Source organism: Mus caroli, chromosome 2 (genome assembly GCF_900094665.2).
Source record: "Mus caroli chromosome 2, CAROLI_EIJ_v1.1, whole genome shotgun sequence".
NCBI classification, from domain to species: domain Eukaryota; kingdom Metazoa; phylum Chordata; class Mammalia; order Rodentia; family Muridae; genus Mus; species Mus caroli.
Genome location: NC_034571.1, coordinates 99,636,746 through 99,652,732, shown reverse-complemented (window position 1 = coordinate 99,652,732; position 15,987 = coordinate 99,636,746). Strand labels below are relative to the sequence as shown.

The 15,987-nt window shown below is 38.4% G+C and overlaps 1 protein-coding gene across 1 annotated transcript in view; it reads right to left on the bottom strand.

Moving 5' to 3' along the window:
• Dcdc1 (doublecortin domain containing 1) overlaps positions 1 to 15,987 on the bottom strand; it is a 361,410-nt gene that overhangs the window by 217,468 nt on the left and 127,955 nt on the right. Inside the window, 2 exon segments of the mRNA XM_029468240.1 lie at positions 4,355 to 4,421; positions 4,423 to 4,523. Coding sequence (XP_029324100.1) covers positions 4,355 to 4,421; positions 4,423 to 4,523 — 168 coding nt within the window.

Below are 15,987 nucleotides of genomic sequence, written 5' to 3'. Positions count from 1 at the left end.
TATGAACTAACCAGTACCCCGGAGCTCTTGACTCTAGCTGCATATGTATCAAAAGATGGCCTAGTCGGCCATCACTGGAAAGAGAGACCCATTGGTCGTGCAAACTTTATATGCCTCAGTACAGGGGAACGCCAGGGCCAAGAAGTGGGAGTGTGTGGGTAGGGGAGTGGGGGGGGTATGGGGGACTTTTGGGATAGCATTGGAAATGTAAATGAGGAAAATACCTAATAAAAATTTAAAAAAATATGAGAAGGCATAAACAAGAGAAAAAGGCCTATAGGGATGAGTGGGTTTGATCAATGGAAGAAGAAGAGAGACCATGGTGTGAAAGTAATCAGAATTCATTCTATGCATGCATGAGGTTTTTAAAGAGAAATATAATTAAATAAAACCTGGAAAGATCTAGCTCAGTGGCAGATTGCTTCTGGCTCATACCTCGGTACCAAAACCCAAACAAATGAACACAGATTTAATTCTCTAAAAAGACAAATAATTGACAAATCCTTAGGGAGAGGAAGAATACTCAAATAAGTAGCATCAGAAGTGAAAGTGGAGATGCGATCCTGAATTCTTCTGTTATTGGTTCTTAAAGTTGTGCTGTGGCTTTTATATAAGAAAGTGATATTAATACACAACCTGAGGGGATTAGAAATGCATCGCCCTGTAGATTTTTATCAGTCATTTTTATAAGACCAAAATGAATAGAAAAGAGAGAGAGAAATATTGGGCACAGAAGTGCAAGAGACTGACAAAAAACATTGCCATTAGTTTTTTGCCCAGAAATTGAAGACCTTATTTCTGAAGACACTATACACTTATGACAGAGAACATAAGGGAAAGACTACTGGAGAGATTCTCTTCTGTTGACTAGCTCTTTTATAAGGTAGAATTTATGTAAGCCACCAAGGGGGGGGGAGCAATTAATAGTCCTACCAGGCTATAAAGCCTATGAACAACAACACTAGCAAGGCAAGAAAATCCTGAAAGGTGCAGTACTGACACTGATAGACTACCTATGACTGGCGAGGCCATTGACCCTAAAATAGAACTCACTATTGCTGTTTTCATTAAACCAATATAATTTCTCACTGCATTCCAAATGTTTATCCTTATATCTACAACAGAGACTGTTACAGAAAGCCACAGCCAGTAAGAAAGAAGAGTACAAATGACTGTGGAATATCCAGCCACAGCTTGGATACCTACAAGCAATCAATACACCTAGAGCTCAGGGAACATCACAGAAGAGGATGTAGAAAGTCTGTAAGACCCAGAGGACCAGGGCAGGACATCTACTGAGAGATAATGTCCTATGTACAACATGAAGGCTGCATCCAGGAAATCTCAACCATATGGCCATACCTAACAAGATTGAAAAAAAATGATGATACCAATCTGCATGTACCATACAACAAGAAAACACGTGACAAATTCCACATAGTCAACACAGTGTGCTTATTGATTTTGCCTAGTCATATAGTTACAAACAGGCAAAACAGTACAGTTCTGACCTGGATATTAATTGGTGTTCCTGTTTATAAAACAAAAGTAAAACCAGAGAGATGTGTCTATGTTCCTATTAACTAGTGTCATGAATAACTTCTTTGCTATCTCAGAAAATAATTTTTGTGTACTTTTTGTGTGTGCTAGTCACACTGTAATAAAAAAATTTTATATTTTTTAATTTTGTCTAAATTATTTTTATTACACACTTAATCAAGACAGCTCAGTTTTGTCCTTGTTTTGTTCTGATCTGTCTCTGGAAAGGGTCAGGTAATAAATGTGTTAGGATCTTAAGGTCAAACAGTTTACCTCAACATGCAAACAAGTGTGGTTATGTTCTAGTAAAAATGCATTTAATCTCTACCCCAACACCATGACACACCACAGCTTCCAGTGAGATTTTGTTTGTTTGTTGTTTTGTTGCTTTTTTTGTTTTGTTTTGTTTTGTTTGTTTTCTTTCGGGGGAGGTGGCAAGGGTGGAGAGTAGACATGGAGGAATAGGGAAAGGGGTAGAATTGGGGTGCATGATGTGAAATTCACAAAGAATCTGTCAAAAACTTTTTAAAAATGTTTTTAAAGCAAAACAAAAAAAATTTCCCATGGCTTGTCTCAAATAATCAACCAAACCTTAACTCAAGCCCTTGTTGGTATCATTTACCAATTTCTGTCGTGTATGCATACTGACTGGTCAGTTTTGAGTCATAACAAGTCATGACCGGACACAAAGTTTGAAAGTAAGGCATTGTAGCACACTCACAGAAATTTATACCACACACATAATACACAGCAATAACACTGCAGCAGTGAAATGTCATCAAATAATCTAAAACAAGGGGCACTATCTTTCTATAAAATCAGGTCAGGTGTAAGTTTACAAATGCTTTTAATAATGCCAGTGTTTAACCATTGGCTCTCAAAATGCTTGACAATTTAACTGTTGTTCATATGATGCTTGAAGTCAGCCTCAGGTCGCTAAACCAGTTTCCATCAAATTAACAGGAGTAGGAGCACTGGTGTTTCTCAGATGTTCTCCAGATGTTGTCTTCAGCCAAATTTGGCAACTACCACTCTAAAAGGCCAAAGAGTTGAGCTGATTGATACTCAGAGTTCTCTGGACTTAGAATAGTGCATGCCTTGAGATGAACTAAGTGTAACAGATGAGGAAACTAAATAGAGCAGCAGCAGAATATGGTTCTGAGTCCCCCTGTGGTGGGGTGTAAAGTGGGGTCAAAGTAGGAGGATGCAGGGCATGTGTGGGAGAGAGTTCTGGATAGGTTATTTAACGATCCCAATGTGCTGCATGCAGAACTGTCAGTGTTAAAATCAAGAAAGTCTATATAACACATTAGTGGAGGCATTGGGTGTTTTATTTAGCTGATTTTAACAGTCTCGTGCAAATTTTAGCTACTATATTAGATAGCACAGCAGGTACTTACAAATATTATACAACATGTTTCCCTTGCTTATAAATTTCCTATTTGCTGGTGTGGAAAGAATTTTGAAGCATGCTGAAAGGGGGAATATGTGAGAGTAACAGTTCAGAGTCTGCAATTAAAATTTTACTGTCAAGCTAAGATGCTAATATGATAAAAAGTTCTTCAGGATTAACAATGAATTTATGAGGGAAAAAGGTTTTTCCCCGTGGCACTACGGCCAATATAATAGTGGATTAAAAGGCACAACGACATAAATGTCATTAAGGTGACCAAAGGCCCTCACCTGGTTTATCTCAATAGCAAATAATTTTGTAGAATGGTCCACAACCAAGCCAGAAACCTGAAATGAACAGTATTATTCAACTGTACGAACCCTTGTCTTTGATGCCTTAATGTCACTCCTTGAATCCTTTGCTAACTAGCACAAACAATATATTTTCAGTTCAGTCACATTTGCCAAAAGGTCTGTTTTAATGACAATATTTTCTTTTAAAATGAATCCACGGGAATGTCATCGAATGCTATCAGAGTCATTAAACTCTTTTTTTGTCACAAAAATTATATGCAAGGGATAAAGTTAAAGGTAAAGGATGGTCAGAATACAACGGAGTATTATCCTATCCCCATAAAAATGATCAGTGCAACCCAAGCAGGATTGCAGTCTGACTAATTCATATCTCCCTAATCAGAGATCTTGGAATGAGAGGTATGAAGCTACAGAACCACACTAACTTGACGGAGGCAACATGAATATTCTGTTATGAACATAAACATCTCTACATTTCCCAAGTTTTCTGTATTTCATCTGCTTTTAGACAGGGGGAGTTATTCTTTTTCTCTCCTAACTGCACTAGCAGAGTAGTCTAGGACATTTAGCCATCTTGTCCTGACAAATAACCAATTCACCTTTCCCCCTCAGTATATTCTTAAGTATTGATTTTGCCAAGTGAACGCAGACATGTGTCACACTTATCCAATACATATCCTTTTTTTCTGGAAATGTAGTTTGAGCATCAATCAGTCACCCAGCCTTTTCACCTTCAATTCCTATTGCCACTGTCTGTCAACTATTAAACCTTGGCCATTTTCCAAATGCATTGTTTTTAGAAACTGAAAGGCACACAGCATTTTATTTCCTAGAGAAGTATGAAAATGTTCACCTACTGAAGTCTTTAATTTTTATACTTACTTTTCTGTATTGGATGCTGTTTTATAAACTCCAATATCAAAGACACATAGGTATATCCTTTTAAAACCTATTTTCTAAATAGTATTCTTAACCCTTACAGGTCAAACTTCGCTGTTGAGGACAAGATGAGACATTCAGCTGAGAGCCAGTGTTATACAGGTCTTCAGGGGGACAGAATGTTTTTGTCTCTGCCTGAATCCAGTGAGAGTCACAGAGTGACACCCACCTTGAGTTGCAGGCCTCCTGGGACCACACTGTTTGCTGGAAGGCTTTTAATGTGTTGACAGACATAAAGAGAACTGCTCCTGCTCAGCCTGTAATTGGGGGCCAAGCTTAGTGAGATGACCTCTGTTGCTTTTGATAGCTGTCTGCAATTCATCCATCAGCATGCTCACCTGAAGGGGTTAAATTACAAGAGTTGTTAGCAAAAAGTAATTGTTGATGTCACACCTATTAGATCTTTGAGTATCTAGCTTGATAGGAGAAAATTACTTCAGTTCAAGAATTTAAGTACAGCTCTATCCTCAGGTAAAGAGAATACAAGGGATAAACACGTATATCTCAATTATTCACTTTTATTTATGGAATACCTCTCTCTCTCTCTCTCTCTCTCTCTCTCTCTCTCTCGTGTGTGTGTCTGTATCTGTGTGTGTATGTCTATGTGTCTGTGTATTCCTTTACTTTGGTGTTATGGAATAGGTAGCCATTTAAAATTGCTGAATTAAAGCTAACTCTAGGCATTAAAAAAACCCCACAGAAATCTAGTAACTTTGCAAAATATTTAAAATGATTTATAGGGAGAGATAGACTGTGTGATGTCAGACTTGTCTACATAATGAATTCTGGGAAATCCAGGGCTATGTAGTTGGACCATCTAAAAAAGAAAAATACAACAAGAGAGGAAGGAGAAAATAAACAAAATACTTAACAAAGTAAAACCTCCCCTAGACTTTAACAGTCACTGTAACCTATTACCATTGTTCCATTTTACTATCTGTACTTTTTTAGACTATTTTATTTTACTATGTATTAAATTAAAGTATTGATTTATATATAGAATTCATTAAGATTTTGTCAACATTTAAAATATATTTTCTGTCTAGACAGCATTCACACTATTCATAAAATAAAACGGAATTTTCCAGAAATTAGTCTTGCAACACACACACCTCTGATGTTTATATTTCTAGACTCCTATTTTTTATTCATTTTTTTGGTTATTTTATTTATTGACATTTAAAATATTATTCCCCTTCCCAGTTACCCCTCCACAAGCCCGCTATTCCCTCCCCCTCCCCCTGCCTCTATGAAGGCACCTAGCATTCCCCTACCCTGGGTCACCAAGCCTCCACAGGACCAAGGGCCTCCCCTCCCATTGATGCCCAATAAGGCCATCCTCTGCCACATATGCGGCTGGAGCCATGGGTTCCTCCATGTGTATTCTTTGGTTGGTGGTTTAGTCCCTGGGAGATTTGGGGGGGTCTGGTTGATTGATATTGCTGTTCTTCCAAATCACTGTAGTTAGGAATGACATATGGCCTTTACACATATATTATTATTTATGAGATATACTTAGGACTCAGAAACAACAAATTAAAGACAGAATTATAATTTGCTACTTAAAAAGAACTACACTTCTTTAGCTCTTCACTGTTTTACATAATTTATAGTTTGTGAAACAAAATGGATTCTTACATGTTGGAATGTGGCCCAAGAATGGAGCCATGTGAGGAGAATTCTGAGTGCTTGTGAGAAAACTCCAAGAAAACAAGAGTCTTGTGACCTCAGTTCCTTCAACATATGGATTGCTCTGGAATGTGTTTTGTGCTCCTCCCTCGCAGGTATAGAATAGGAGTGAGCTTACTTCAGGGTTGTTATTCGTGTGCCTCTAAGGAAACATGATTTTTGCCATGTACATCCTTGTGATTATACAATTTACTCAGGTCACTCTTCTTAATCCTCAACAAATTGTTTGATGCTTTGAATAAAATTGGCGATTGCATGAGCCTTTAGCCTACTTCATTTTTAGGCCCTGCTCTTGCAGGTTCACACCTCCAACTAGAGTGGTAAACACTTATTTAAATGTCTGTCAATACAGAGTAGCAAGAAAAATAGAAGAGCAGAAATCCTCTTTATCCATATTCTTTAAAGTAATCAACTAAGGCCAATTTAGAATTATTAACTGAATATAATGTGAACTTTGAAATTCTAATCTCACAATTACAGGGTGGGTGGCTTAGAACAGGGACGAAAACTCATCCATAAAAGAAGAATAGCATTATTCTTGGCATACCGAGAACGACATGACATTCACCAATAAACAACAAATCTCACAACTCCCAACCTGAAGTAGGCATTATGCCAATAATTATTTTATTTTATTTTATTTTATTAGATATTTTCTTTGTTTACATTTCAAGTGCTGTCCCGAAAGTTCCCTATACCCTCCCACTTCCCTGTTCCCCTACCCACCCACTCCAATGATCAGTTTTAATCAGCAAAATAATGGGTTTCACACATATTTTCTTTTGCTATGCCTCTCCCCTAATTCCTCCCATCGACTCTCTCCTTCTGACAATGGTCCCTTTCTCCTTTTATGTAACAAGTGACCTATTACTCTGTTTTCCCCTTCCTTCTATTCAAGACCTTCTTCCCTTTCTGATTATTTCTTTTCTTTTTATGTGACTTATACATATTCATACAAATGCAAGCAGGCGCGTGGACCCATGCGCATGCACACACACACACTTGCATGAGCATTTAAACAAATGAAAATCTAAGAATTATAGGATTCTATATGGAAGAAAATGTGGCAGTTGCCTGGCTTATTTGGCTTGACATAATACATTTCTTTCCATTCATTTTTCTGCAAATGCCATTATTTCATAGTTCTTTACAGCAAAATAGAAGAAGTTCATTGTGCATACGGAGCACATTTTCTCTTGTCCATTCATATATTAGTGGTCATCAAGGCAAGTCTGACTTCTTATCTGTGATGAATGATGCACAGGTAAGTATCTGTGCCCTTCGGGAGGGTGTCCAGGACCAGGATGGCTAGATTATATGGCAGTTCTATTTCTACTTCATGAGAAGCCTCCATAATGTTCCCATAGTGGCTGGACTAGATTCTCTACACACTCACGGTAAAGAAGAACCCCCTCTCCATTTGCTTTCCAGTATAGATTGCCATTGCTGTAATGTGAGCCATTCTGACTGGGTGAGATATTGTCATTTGCATTTCCAAAACAACTAAGAATGTTAAAAACTGCTTTAAAATATTTGTTAACCATTAATGCTGCTTCTTTTGAAAACGTATATTTCAGTTCCTTCAGGTATCTACTTATGGGAAGATTTTTTTCATCTTTCAGTATTTCATGTGTTCTAGAGAGAGTAAGGTTTTCTGCTGCTCTTCCACCTGTTTCTCAGCAATGTTTCTTTGCACTGCAGAGGACTCTTCATACCATGTGATTCTATTGGTCAATTGGTTGTCTTGTTTCCCACGCCACTGGAGTCCTTCCCAGAAAGTCCTTGACTATGCCTATATCTTAAAGTATTTCCTTCTTTGTACATTGGTATATTCCTCTTGTTAGTTTCTTTCTTTCTTTTTAACGTTTTAATACGTTCTTCCTTTATCTTTCTTTTTTTTTAAAAGATTTATTTATTTATTATATGTAAGTACACTGTAGCTGTCTTCAGACACTCCAGAAGAGGGCGCCAGATCTCGTTGCAGATGGTTGTGAGCCACCATGTGGTTGCTGGGATTTGAACTCTGGACCTTCAGAAAAGCAGTCGGGTGCTCTTACCCACTGAGCCATCACACCAGCCCCTCCTTTATCTTTCTTTACCATGTTTTCTTTACTATGTTTATTCCAGTATGGTGGATAAAACTTTTATTCACTACATAATTTTACATCTCACCTAAATGTCTTCAAATTAAATGGACTTTCCTTCCTAAGAGTGTCCTTCTACTTTAATCTCTTAATATCGATCTGCTGGAAATACGGTATTTCACCCAGCCTACTTCAATTCTCTTGGTAAGTCTGTAATTTCTATGCCTTCTTCAGAGCATTCAAAAAACTTACTCTCAACAAGTTTATAATCATAATCACATGATTTAAATCTTTATTTTCCTACTCTGCTTAATAGGTCAGTGTGTGTGTGTACACGCACATGCACACATGTGCACACATTTTCACACACATGTGTGTTTGGCAAAAGTTAAACATAACTGTTTATATATACATACATGTATTTATATTAATATATATGTGTATATGTGTGTATATACATATATATGTACACACATATATATACATATATATGAGAGGGAGATCAATTACACTTTAAATTATCTAAAAAGTTTACAAGCATTCTATGCATATAAACAAGCTATTTTAAAAATAATTTGTATATTTCTGGAAAGACATATTCAAGCTGCTGAAAGAAAATAGAAAACATGTTAATGGAGAATACTTTCCTCAATAAAATTATCCCTCAAAATTGAAGAAGAAATGCTATATTTACCAGTTAAACAGAAATTGAGTGAATTCACTACAACCAGACCAACTCTACAAGGGACACTTGAGGAGCCTCATACTAGGGAAGAAAGAGTGGCACACACCTTTAATCCCAGCACTCTGGAAGCAGAGGCAGGGGGGAATCTCCGTAAACTTGAGACCAGCCCAGGCTATGCTGACATACTATGTCTCAAAAAAGAAAGAGGGGGGGGGGGGGGAGAAAGAAAAAAGAAAAGAAAGAAAAAAAGAAAAGATAGAGGGAAAGAAAGAAAGAACAGGAAAATAAATCAAAGGATGGCAACTGCTATTATTAAAAACTATGAAAATGCAAACTCACTAAAGAAGTAGATAGATGATACAGAAAACAGAAATAACTAAAGCAGAGTATGTTAGAAAACTAACATAAATAAATAATAAACAGTGTAGAAAATGACAAAATATGTATATAGCAAGTAAACTATGAGGAATGCATTAACCAGTGCAAATTCGTGCTTATTATTAGCATTGATTGTAAATATATTAAATTCACCAATAAAAAGATGGTACTTCCTTATATAGACAAGAATACTCAGATTCTGAATATTTGGACCAAATTTTCTACCTCCCTGAACAGCCCTCAGCACCAACGCTTCACAGGTTCCAGAGCCTGAGCACGTGGCACAAGCTTTTCCCTTCTCCCCACCGTCAGTACCAACAGGGAAAGGATCCCTGGACCTTGGGCTCTGGCACACACTTCCTTAGTTCCCCAGCTCTCAGCACATACAGGTAAAGCCTTCAACTTCGACTCCACAAAGAAACTCCAAATGTTCACATTCAAGTCCGGAAACAAAAGCAATTTCAAAATCCAAGACAAGTCTCTTCCACAAAATGCTAATCACATGTAATGGACCCCTGTGAGCATGACCTGGAAGACAGTCATGACGAAAAATTGAAAAGAATGATTATGACTATGCTCAAACAACTCAAGGAAGACATGAATATACTCAGAGAACAAAGACAGGTGAATGAAATAAGGAAGTCAATATAAAACATCAAAATGGAATTCAATAAAAAAGAATCATGTAAGAATACCCAAACTGAAATGATGCTAGAAATAAAAACACTCAGTAAACCAAAAAAACAAAAAAAAACAAAAACAAAAAAAAACCCCTCAGTGAAGAGCCCTATCAACAGAATGGATGGTGTGGAAAACAGTCTCGTGGCTAAAAGACTAGGTAGAGTGATTGGGTCACTGGGTAAAGATAATTGGTAAATTTACAACATACAGCCCTATTGCTGGCGACAATTACTTATGTAATCAAACAGGAAGAAGTCAAGTTGGTGCACAACAAAAACCTTCACCCCTACTGACTGGAGTTCATAGTGCTGAAAAGTGTTCTGCATGTTACCAGAGGAGAACGGTTATCATAAACATCACCCAGTTGCAAACGCTGCAACCTACAATAGCAACCTGCTTGTGAGACAGACTAGTTTAGTAGTAACACAAATGTTACAGCAGTAAACAATAACATTTTTATTAGATTAAAAATCCACCCAGTGAGATGGAACATATACCTGACACTGTGAAAGTGGCCAAAAACCTAAGAAGAGATAGATCACATACCTAGGAAAAAACCTGCTATCATTTCTCTCCTAAAGAACATGGGGAAAAAAAACAGATTACCTAGAGGTTAGTAGATTTTTTTTCAGTCCTCATAAAAGAAGCTCTTTTTGCAATAGATGGTAACTGATACAGAGATTCAACAACTGTACAATGTTCAGAGAGTAAAAGAGACCATGGAAACACTATGTCTTCTTTTTTACTTATATCCCAAATTCTGTCCCCCTTATTTCCCAGTACCCCCATCCCAGAATACTTCTCCCATCCCCCTCCCCCTTTGCTTCTGAGAAAGTGCCCCCCCCCCCATGTCTCCAAGGCAAGTTCTGTGCAGCTTTAGGTTCATCCTCTATAGAAGAGTTGGGGGGAATGATTGAAGACCCTGAAGGGGATAGGAACCCCACAGGAAGACCAACAATGCCAACTAACCTGGACCCCTGGGAACTCTTAGAGACTGAGCCACCAACCACAGAATATACATGGGTTGGACTGAGGCCACACCACAGCACATATATAGCAGAGGGCACCTTGTCCTGCTTTAGTGGGAGCCACTCAGACTTAAGTGCAATGTGTTCATCAAACTTCTCCTCTCAAGGCACAAGGATCTATGTAGATGAGGAGGTGGAAAGATTTTAAGAGCCAGAAGTGGATGATGTTTCTTCCAGACAGAACAGTATTGATGTACATATTAACTCACAAAGACTGTGGCAGTACTAATAGGACCTACACAGATTCAAGCCATAGGGAGTCCCAGCACTGAGTGGGGAAAGAAGACGTGGGTTCCCAGCCCTAACAAAGTAGCTATTTCCAATTGACAGATGCTGGCAAAGGGAAAATCAGCTTTCTCTAACAGAGTACCAACAGGAATATCCACCATACTCCAGGGCAGGCCTTATGCCCTAGAGAAATTGGTCCAACAAAATACACTCCATGAGGATTTGAAGGGAGTTCTTTTGACATTTTGTTTTTATTTGACCAGTTTTTATTTTATTTGGGTTTTGTTCATTTTTTAAATCTTCTTTTTAAAAGTATTTTTAAATTTGGTTTTAGGTTTGTTTGTTAAAGTTTTTTTTTTCCTTTGAGAGAGAGATACAGAGAGAACATAGAGTCTGGAAGGTAGGGAGTTGGTAAGGAACTGGGAGGAGTTAGGAGTTAGAAGACAAAAATATGATCAAAATATATTTTATGAAACAAAATTTAAATAAAAAATTCATGAACAGGAGTTGGGAGACCTCTGAGACACTGTGAAAATTCTTAACCTATGGATTACAGACATAGAATATGGAGAAATAATATATCAAAAGCATAGAAAATATTTTTGATAAAATTATAGGATATGAGGGTGAGCTGGACCTGAGGGTATGAGCACAGGACAGGACAGTTAGCCCTGATCCTCACCAGCTGCAGCACTTGGAATAACAGCCCTGTACCTTGCTTGTGCAGTAGAGCTGGCTTTGCTGGTGTGGATGTGGTATGGGTGAGCCAGACCCAAGGGCGAGAGAGAGAGAGAGAGAGAGAGAGAGAGAGAGAGAGAGAGAGAGAGAGAGAGAGAGAGAGAGAGAGAGAGAGATGGTTTTGCCCTTTTCTGGCTGTGGCCCTGGATGAGCTTTCCTTGGACTATGGGTGTAGAACAGCTGACAAACCCACTCAGGTACCACCCAAGCCACTATCCAGGGATCTGAGTTGTTCCACAATAACTGTACTTCATCTGTGAACTGCTGCAGAATATGTGAAAAGGCCAGTCCTGCTGATCCAAAGCTGCAAGATCTCTACAACAGAGGACAACAACAGGATAACTAAGAGAAGTCCCTGTGAGGATTCATTATTGATGGGGTAGCAGAAGTGAGAGGCCTCCAAACAGACCAATGACTCGCTGCAATGAACATTCACAAATAAAGATGTAAGGACAAAAAGATATACTGAGGAACACACTGCGGTACACTACAGTTGCCACAATGAGATGTTTTCTATGCATTGTTTTCTTTTGCTTATTTTTATTGTTGTTTTTATTTCCTTTTGGTGGGCAGGTTGCAAAAATGTAAGAGGGCAGATACAAAGGGATGGGAAGATGAGGGAGACTGTAGTGCATGATGTGAAATTCACAAAGAATCAATAAATTTTTTTTTTAAAGAAAAGAAATCATAGAATGTTTTCCAACATACAAAAAGACATCCATCCAACAAGCATAAAAAACAACTGATAAATGGGGCCAGAAAAGAAGTGTGGAGCAGAAACGTAAGGAGACTGCCACACCCGGGTATCCATCCCATAATCAGCCTTCAAACGCTGACACCATTGCATACGCCAGCAAGATTTTGCTGAAAGGACCCTGATATAGCTGTCTCTTGTAAGGCTATGCTGGTGCCTGGCAAACAGAGAAGTGGATGCTCACAGTCAGCTATTGAGTGGAACACAGGACCCCCAGTAGAGGAGCTAGAGAAAGTACCCAAGGAGCTAAAGGGGTCTGCAACCCTATAGGTGGAGCAACAATATGAACTAACCAGTAACCCCCAGAGCTCGTGTCTCTAGCTGCATATGGATCAGAAGATGGCCTAGTTGGCCATCATTGGGAAGAGAGGCCCCTTGGTCTTGCAAACTTGATATGCCTCAGTACAGGGGAATGCCAGGGCCAAGAAGTGAGAGTGGGTGGGTAAGGAAGGGGGAGGGTATGGGGGACTTTTGGGATAGGATTTGAAATGTAAATGAAGAAAATACCTAATTAAAAAAAAGAGTAAAAAAATTTAAAAACAAACAAAAATTCTGTGATAAAACCAGACTAAAGGATTAGGACCACTAAGCCAGTTCTACAGAGACTAATTGAAGGAATACTTCAGTCTGAACAGGAGGACCAAACGTGAGAGGCCAAAAATAATAAATAAGCAATACAAGAACAGCTGATCAAAGGGAGTCCAGTAAAATACTACACAATCAGTAAAATGGCAAGAATCAATGTGCATCATTTAATAATACTCCAAATCCTAGTGGTCTCAATTCCACAATAAAATGATATAGACTAGCAGACTGTATGAGAAAACATGACCAACCTTCTTCTGCCTCCAAGATGCATTCCTTAATATCAAGAATAGATATGGTGAGATACAAGAAATATAAAAGGTATTCCAAGCCAATGGATCCGGGAAACAAACAGGTTCAGCTATAAAACTTACAGGGAGTATATAAGCTTAAAAAACTAAACAAAATTTTTTTTAAAAACTAAATAATAATCTACTGAATGGTAATTTGACCACTGAAGAAACAAGGAAAGAAACTTTTAAAAATCAGAATTAGAAGAAAGTTTAAAATAAAAGACTGGTTAAATATACAATAAATAAATAAAAATAAACACAACTGTATGCTACCTACAAGAAAGTTCACTGATAAAAATATGTATAAATGAAGAATGAGGGATTGGAAAAAGTTACATCACAAAGAATAATTTGCCTTGGTCAAATGACATGTGAGAGGTATCAAGTATCAATTTGTGTGTCAGTGTATACATTTGTACATGCGTGTGTGTATGTATGTATATATATGTGTGTGTTTTTGAAAATGTAGATGCATGTGTGAGGGAATCTATGTGAATGCCAGACAAGAGTTCACCTTCAAGTGTCCTACTTCAGAAGTCATCAGTCTTCTTATTGAGATAGAGACTCTCATTGGGAACTGAGACTCATTAGGCAAGGCTGGCTGGTTGTAGAACCCTAAGGATCCTTGTGCTTCCACCAATCCAGCACTTGGATTATAGTCATGTGCCACCATGAATGGCTTTTTAACGTGTCTGATAGGGAAAACCCATGTCCTTTTGTTCACAAGTAAAGAATTTCACCTACTGGGGTATTTCACCCCAACACTGCAAATATTTATCCTTTTTTAAAAGCTGGAGGAATCTAGTATCTGAATTCAAAACATACCACAAAGCTACAGTTACTAAAACAACATGGTATAGGAATAAAACCAGACACTCAGTAATGGAAAAGATAGAGATTGATCACAGATTAATCACAAATAACTAATCCATGCTTATGTAGTCAGTTGATATTTTGGTATATATTCATTGACTAGGTGTTGTACGTGTGTTTTCACATAAGTATGTAATACACTTTGAACTAATTCCTTCATATGCCTCTCCTCTTCCCTTTAACATTCACCATCACATTCACCATCATCTCTTTTTGCTGCCCTAGACAGCAGTTGCACTTCTACTTTCATTATATTCATGTGTGTGTATATATATGTATATACATATACACACACATATATATGTGTGTGTGTTATTCATATGTGTATGCATATGTGTGTGTGTATAATTTTATCAATCTAGAATCCACAAATAAAAAATGCAATGTTTGCCTTTGTTAAAATGACTCAATTAATTTAATAACAATAGTGTACTTTCTATTTTTGTGATAAAATACTGACCAAAAACAACTTGGAGAGGAAAAGTTTTATTTCATCTTATATTTTTCAGGTAACAGCCCAACATAGAGGGCAGCCGAGGCAGAAATTCAGGACAAGTGCCTGGAGGCAAGAACTGAAGCAGAGGCCATAGACTCCTGGATTGTTCAGATAGAGTTTTTACATAATGTAAGAACACAAGCTCAGGAGCCGTACCACCTACAGTGGGCTGGGCCTTCACATAAGCCATTAACCAAAGAAAATGTCCTGACAGAATAACCTACAGACCAATCCTTTTAGAAATATTTTTTCAACTTGAGCTTCCCTCTTCCCAGATGACCCTAGCTTGTATCAAGATGACAATAAAAACAAAATTAAAAACAAAAAACAAAACAAAACAAAAAACCTATCTGCACGTATGTCAATTTTCAGTTTTATCAATTTTCTTGAAAATTCCATAATTTTGTTCTTCTTTATGGATGTGTGTGTGTGTGTGTGTGTGTGTGTGTGTGTTATGATCTGTGACATGCTAATTTGGAGTTCTTTGAGCAATACCCAGGACTGGCACAGCTGGTTCATTTGGTAATTCTATTTTCAGTTGTTTTAAAGGAGCCTCCAAATTGATCTCCACAACAATGGACTGGTTTGTATTCCCATTAGGAATGTGTATGTCACTCGAGCACTGGGAGTGCCTTGCCAGAGGAGTCTCCGGACACCCACAAGGACCCGCACAGGATTCCCCACGGGATCCTAAGACCTCTGGTGAGTGGAACACAGCGTTTGCTCCAATCCAATCTCTCGGAACCTGAGACTGCATTAACTAGGGAAGCAGGCAACCCGGCCTGAGCTGGGGCACAAGTCCCTTCCGGTCCACTCGAGCACCAGGGTGCCTTGACAATGGAGTCTCCGGACACCCGCAAGGACCCACACAGGATTCCCCACAGGACCCTAAGACTTCTGGTGAGTGGAACACAACTTCTGCCAGGAGGCAGGTTCAAACACCAGATATCTGGGCACCTTCCCTGCAAGAATAGAGCTTGCCTGCAGAGAATACTCTGACCACTGAAACTAAGGAGAGAGCCAGCCTCCCAGGTCTGNTGATAGAGGCTAACAGAGTCACCTGAGGAACAAGCTCTAACCAGAGACAACTATAACAGCTAGCTTCAGAGATCACCAGATGGCAAAAGGCAAAGTAAGAATCCTACTAACAGAAATCAAGACCACTCACCATCATCAGAACGCAGCACTCCCACCACAGCTAGTCCTGGGCACCCCAACACAACCGAAAATCTAGACCCAGATTTAAAAGCATATCTCATGATGATGGTAGAGGACATCAAGAAGAACTTT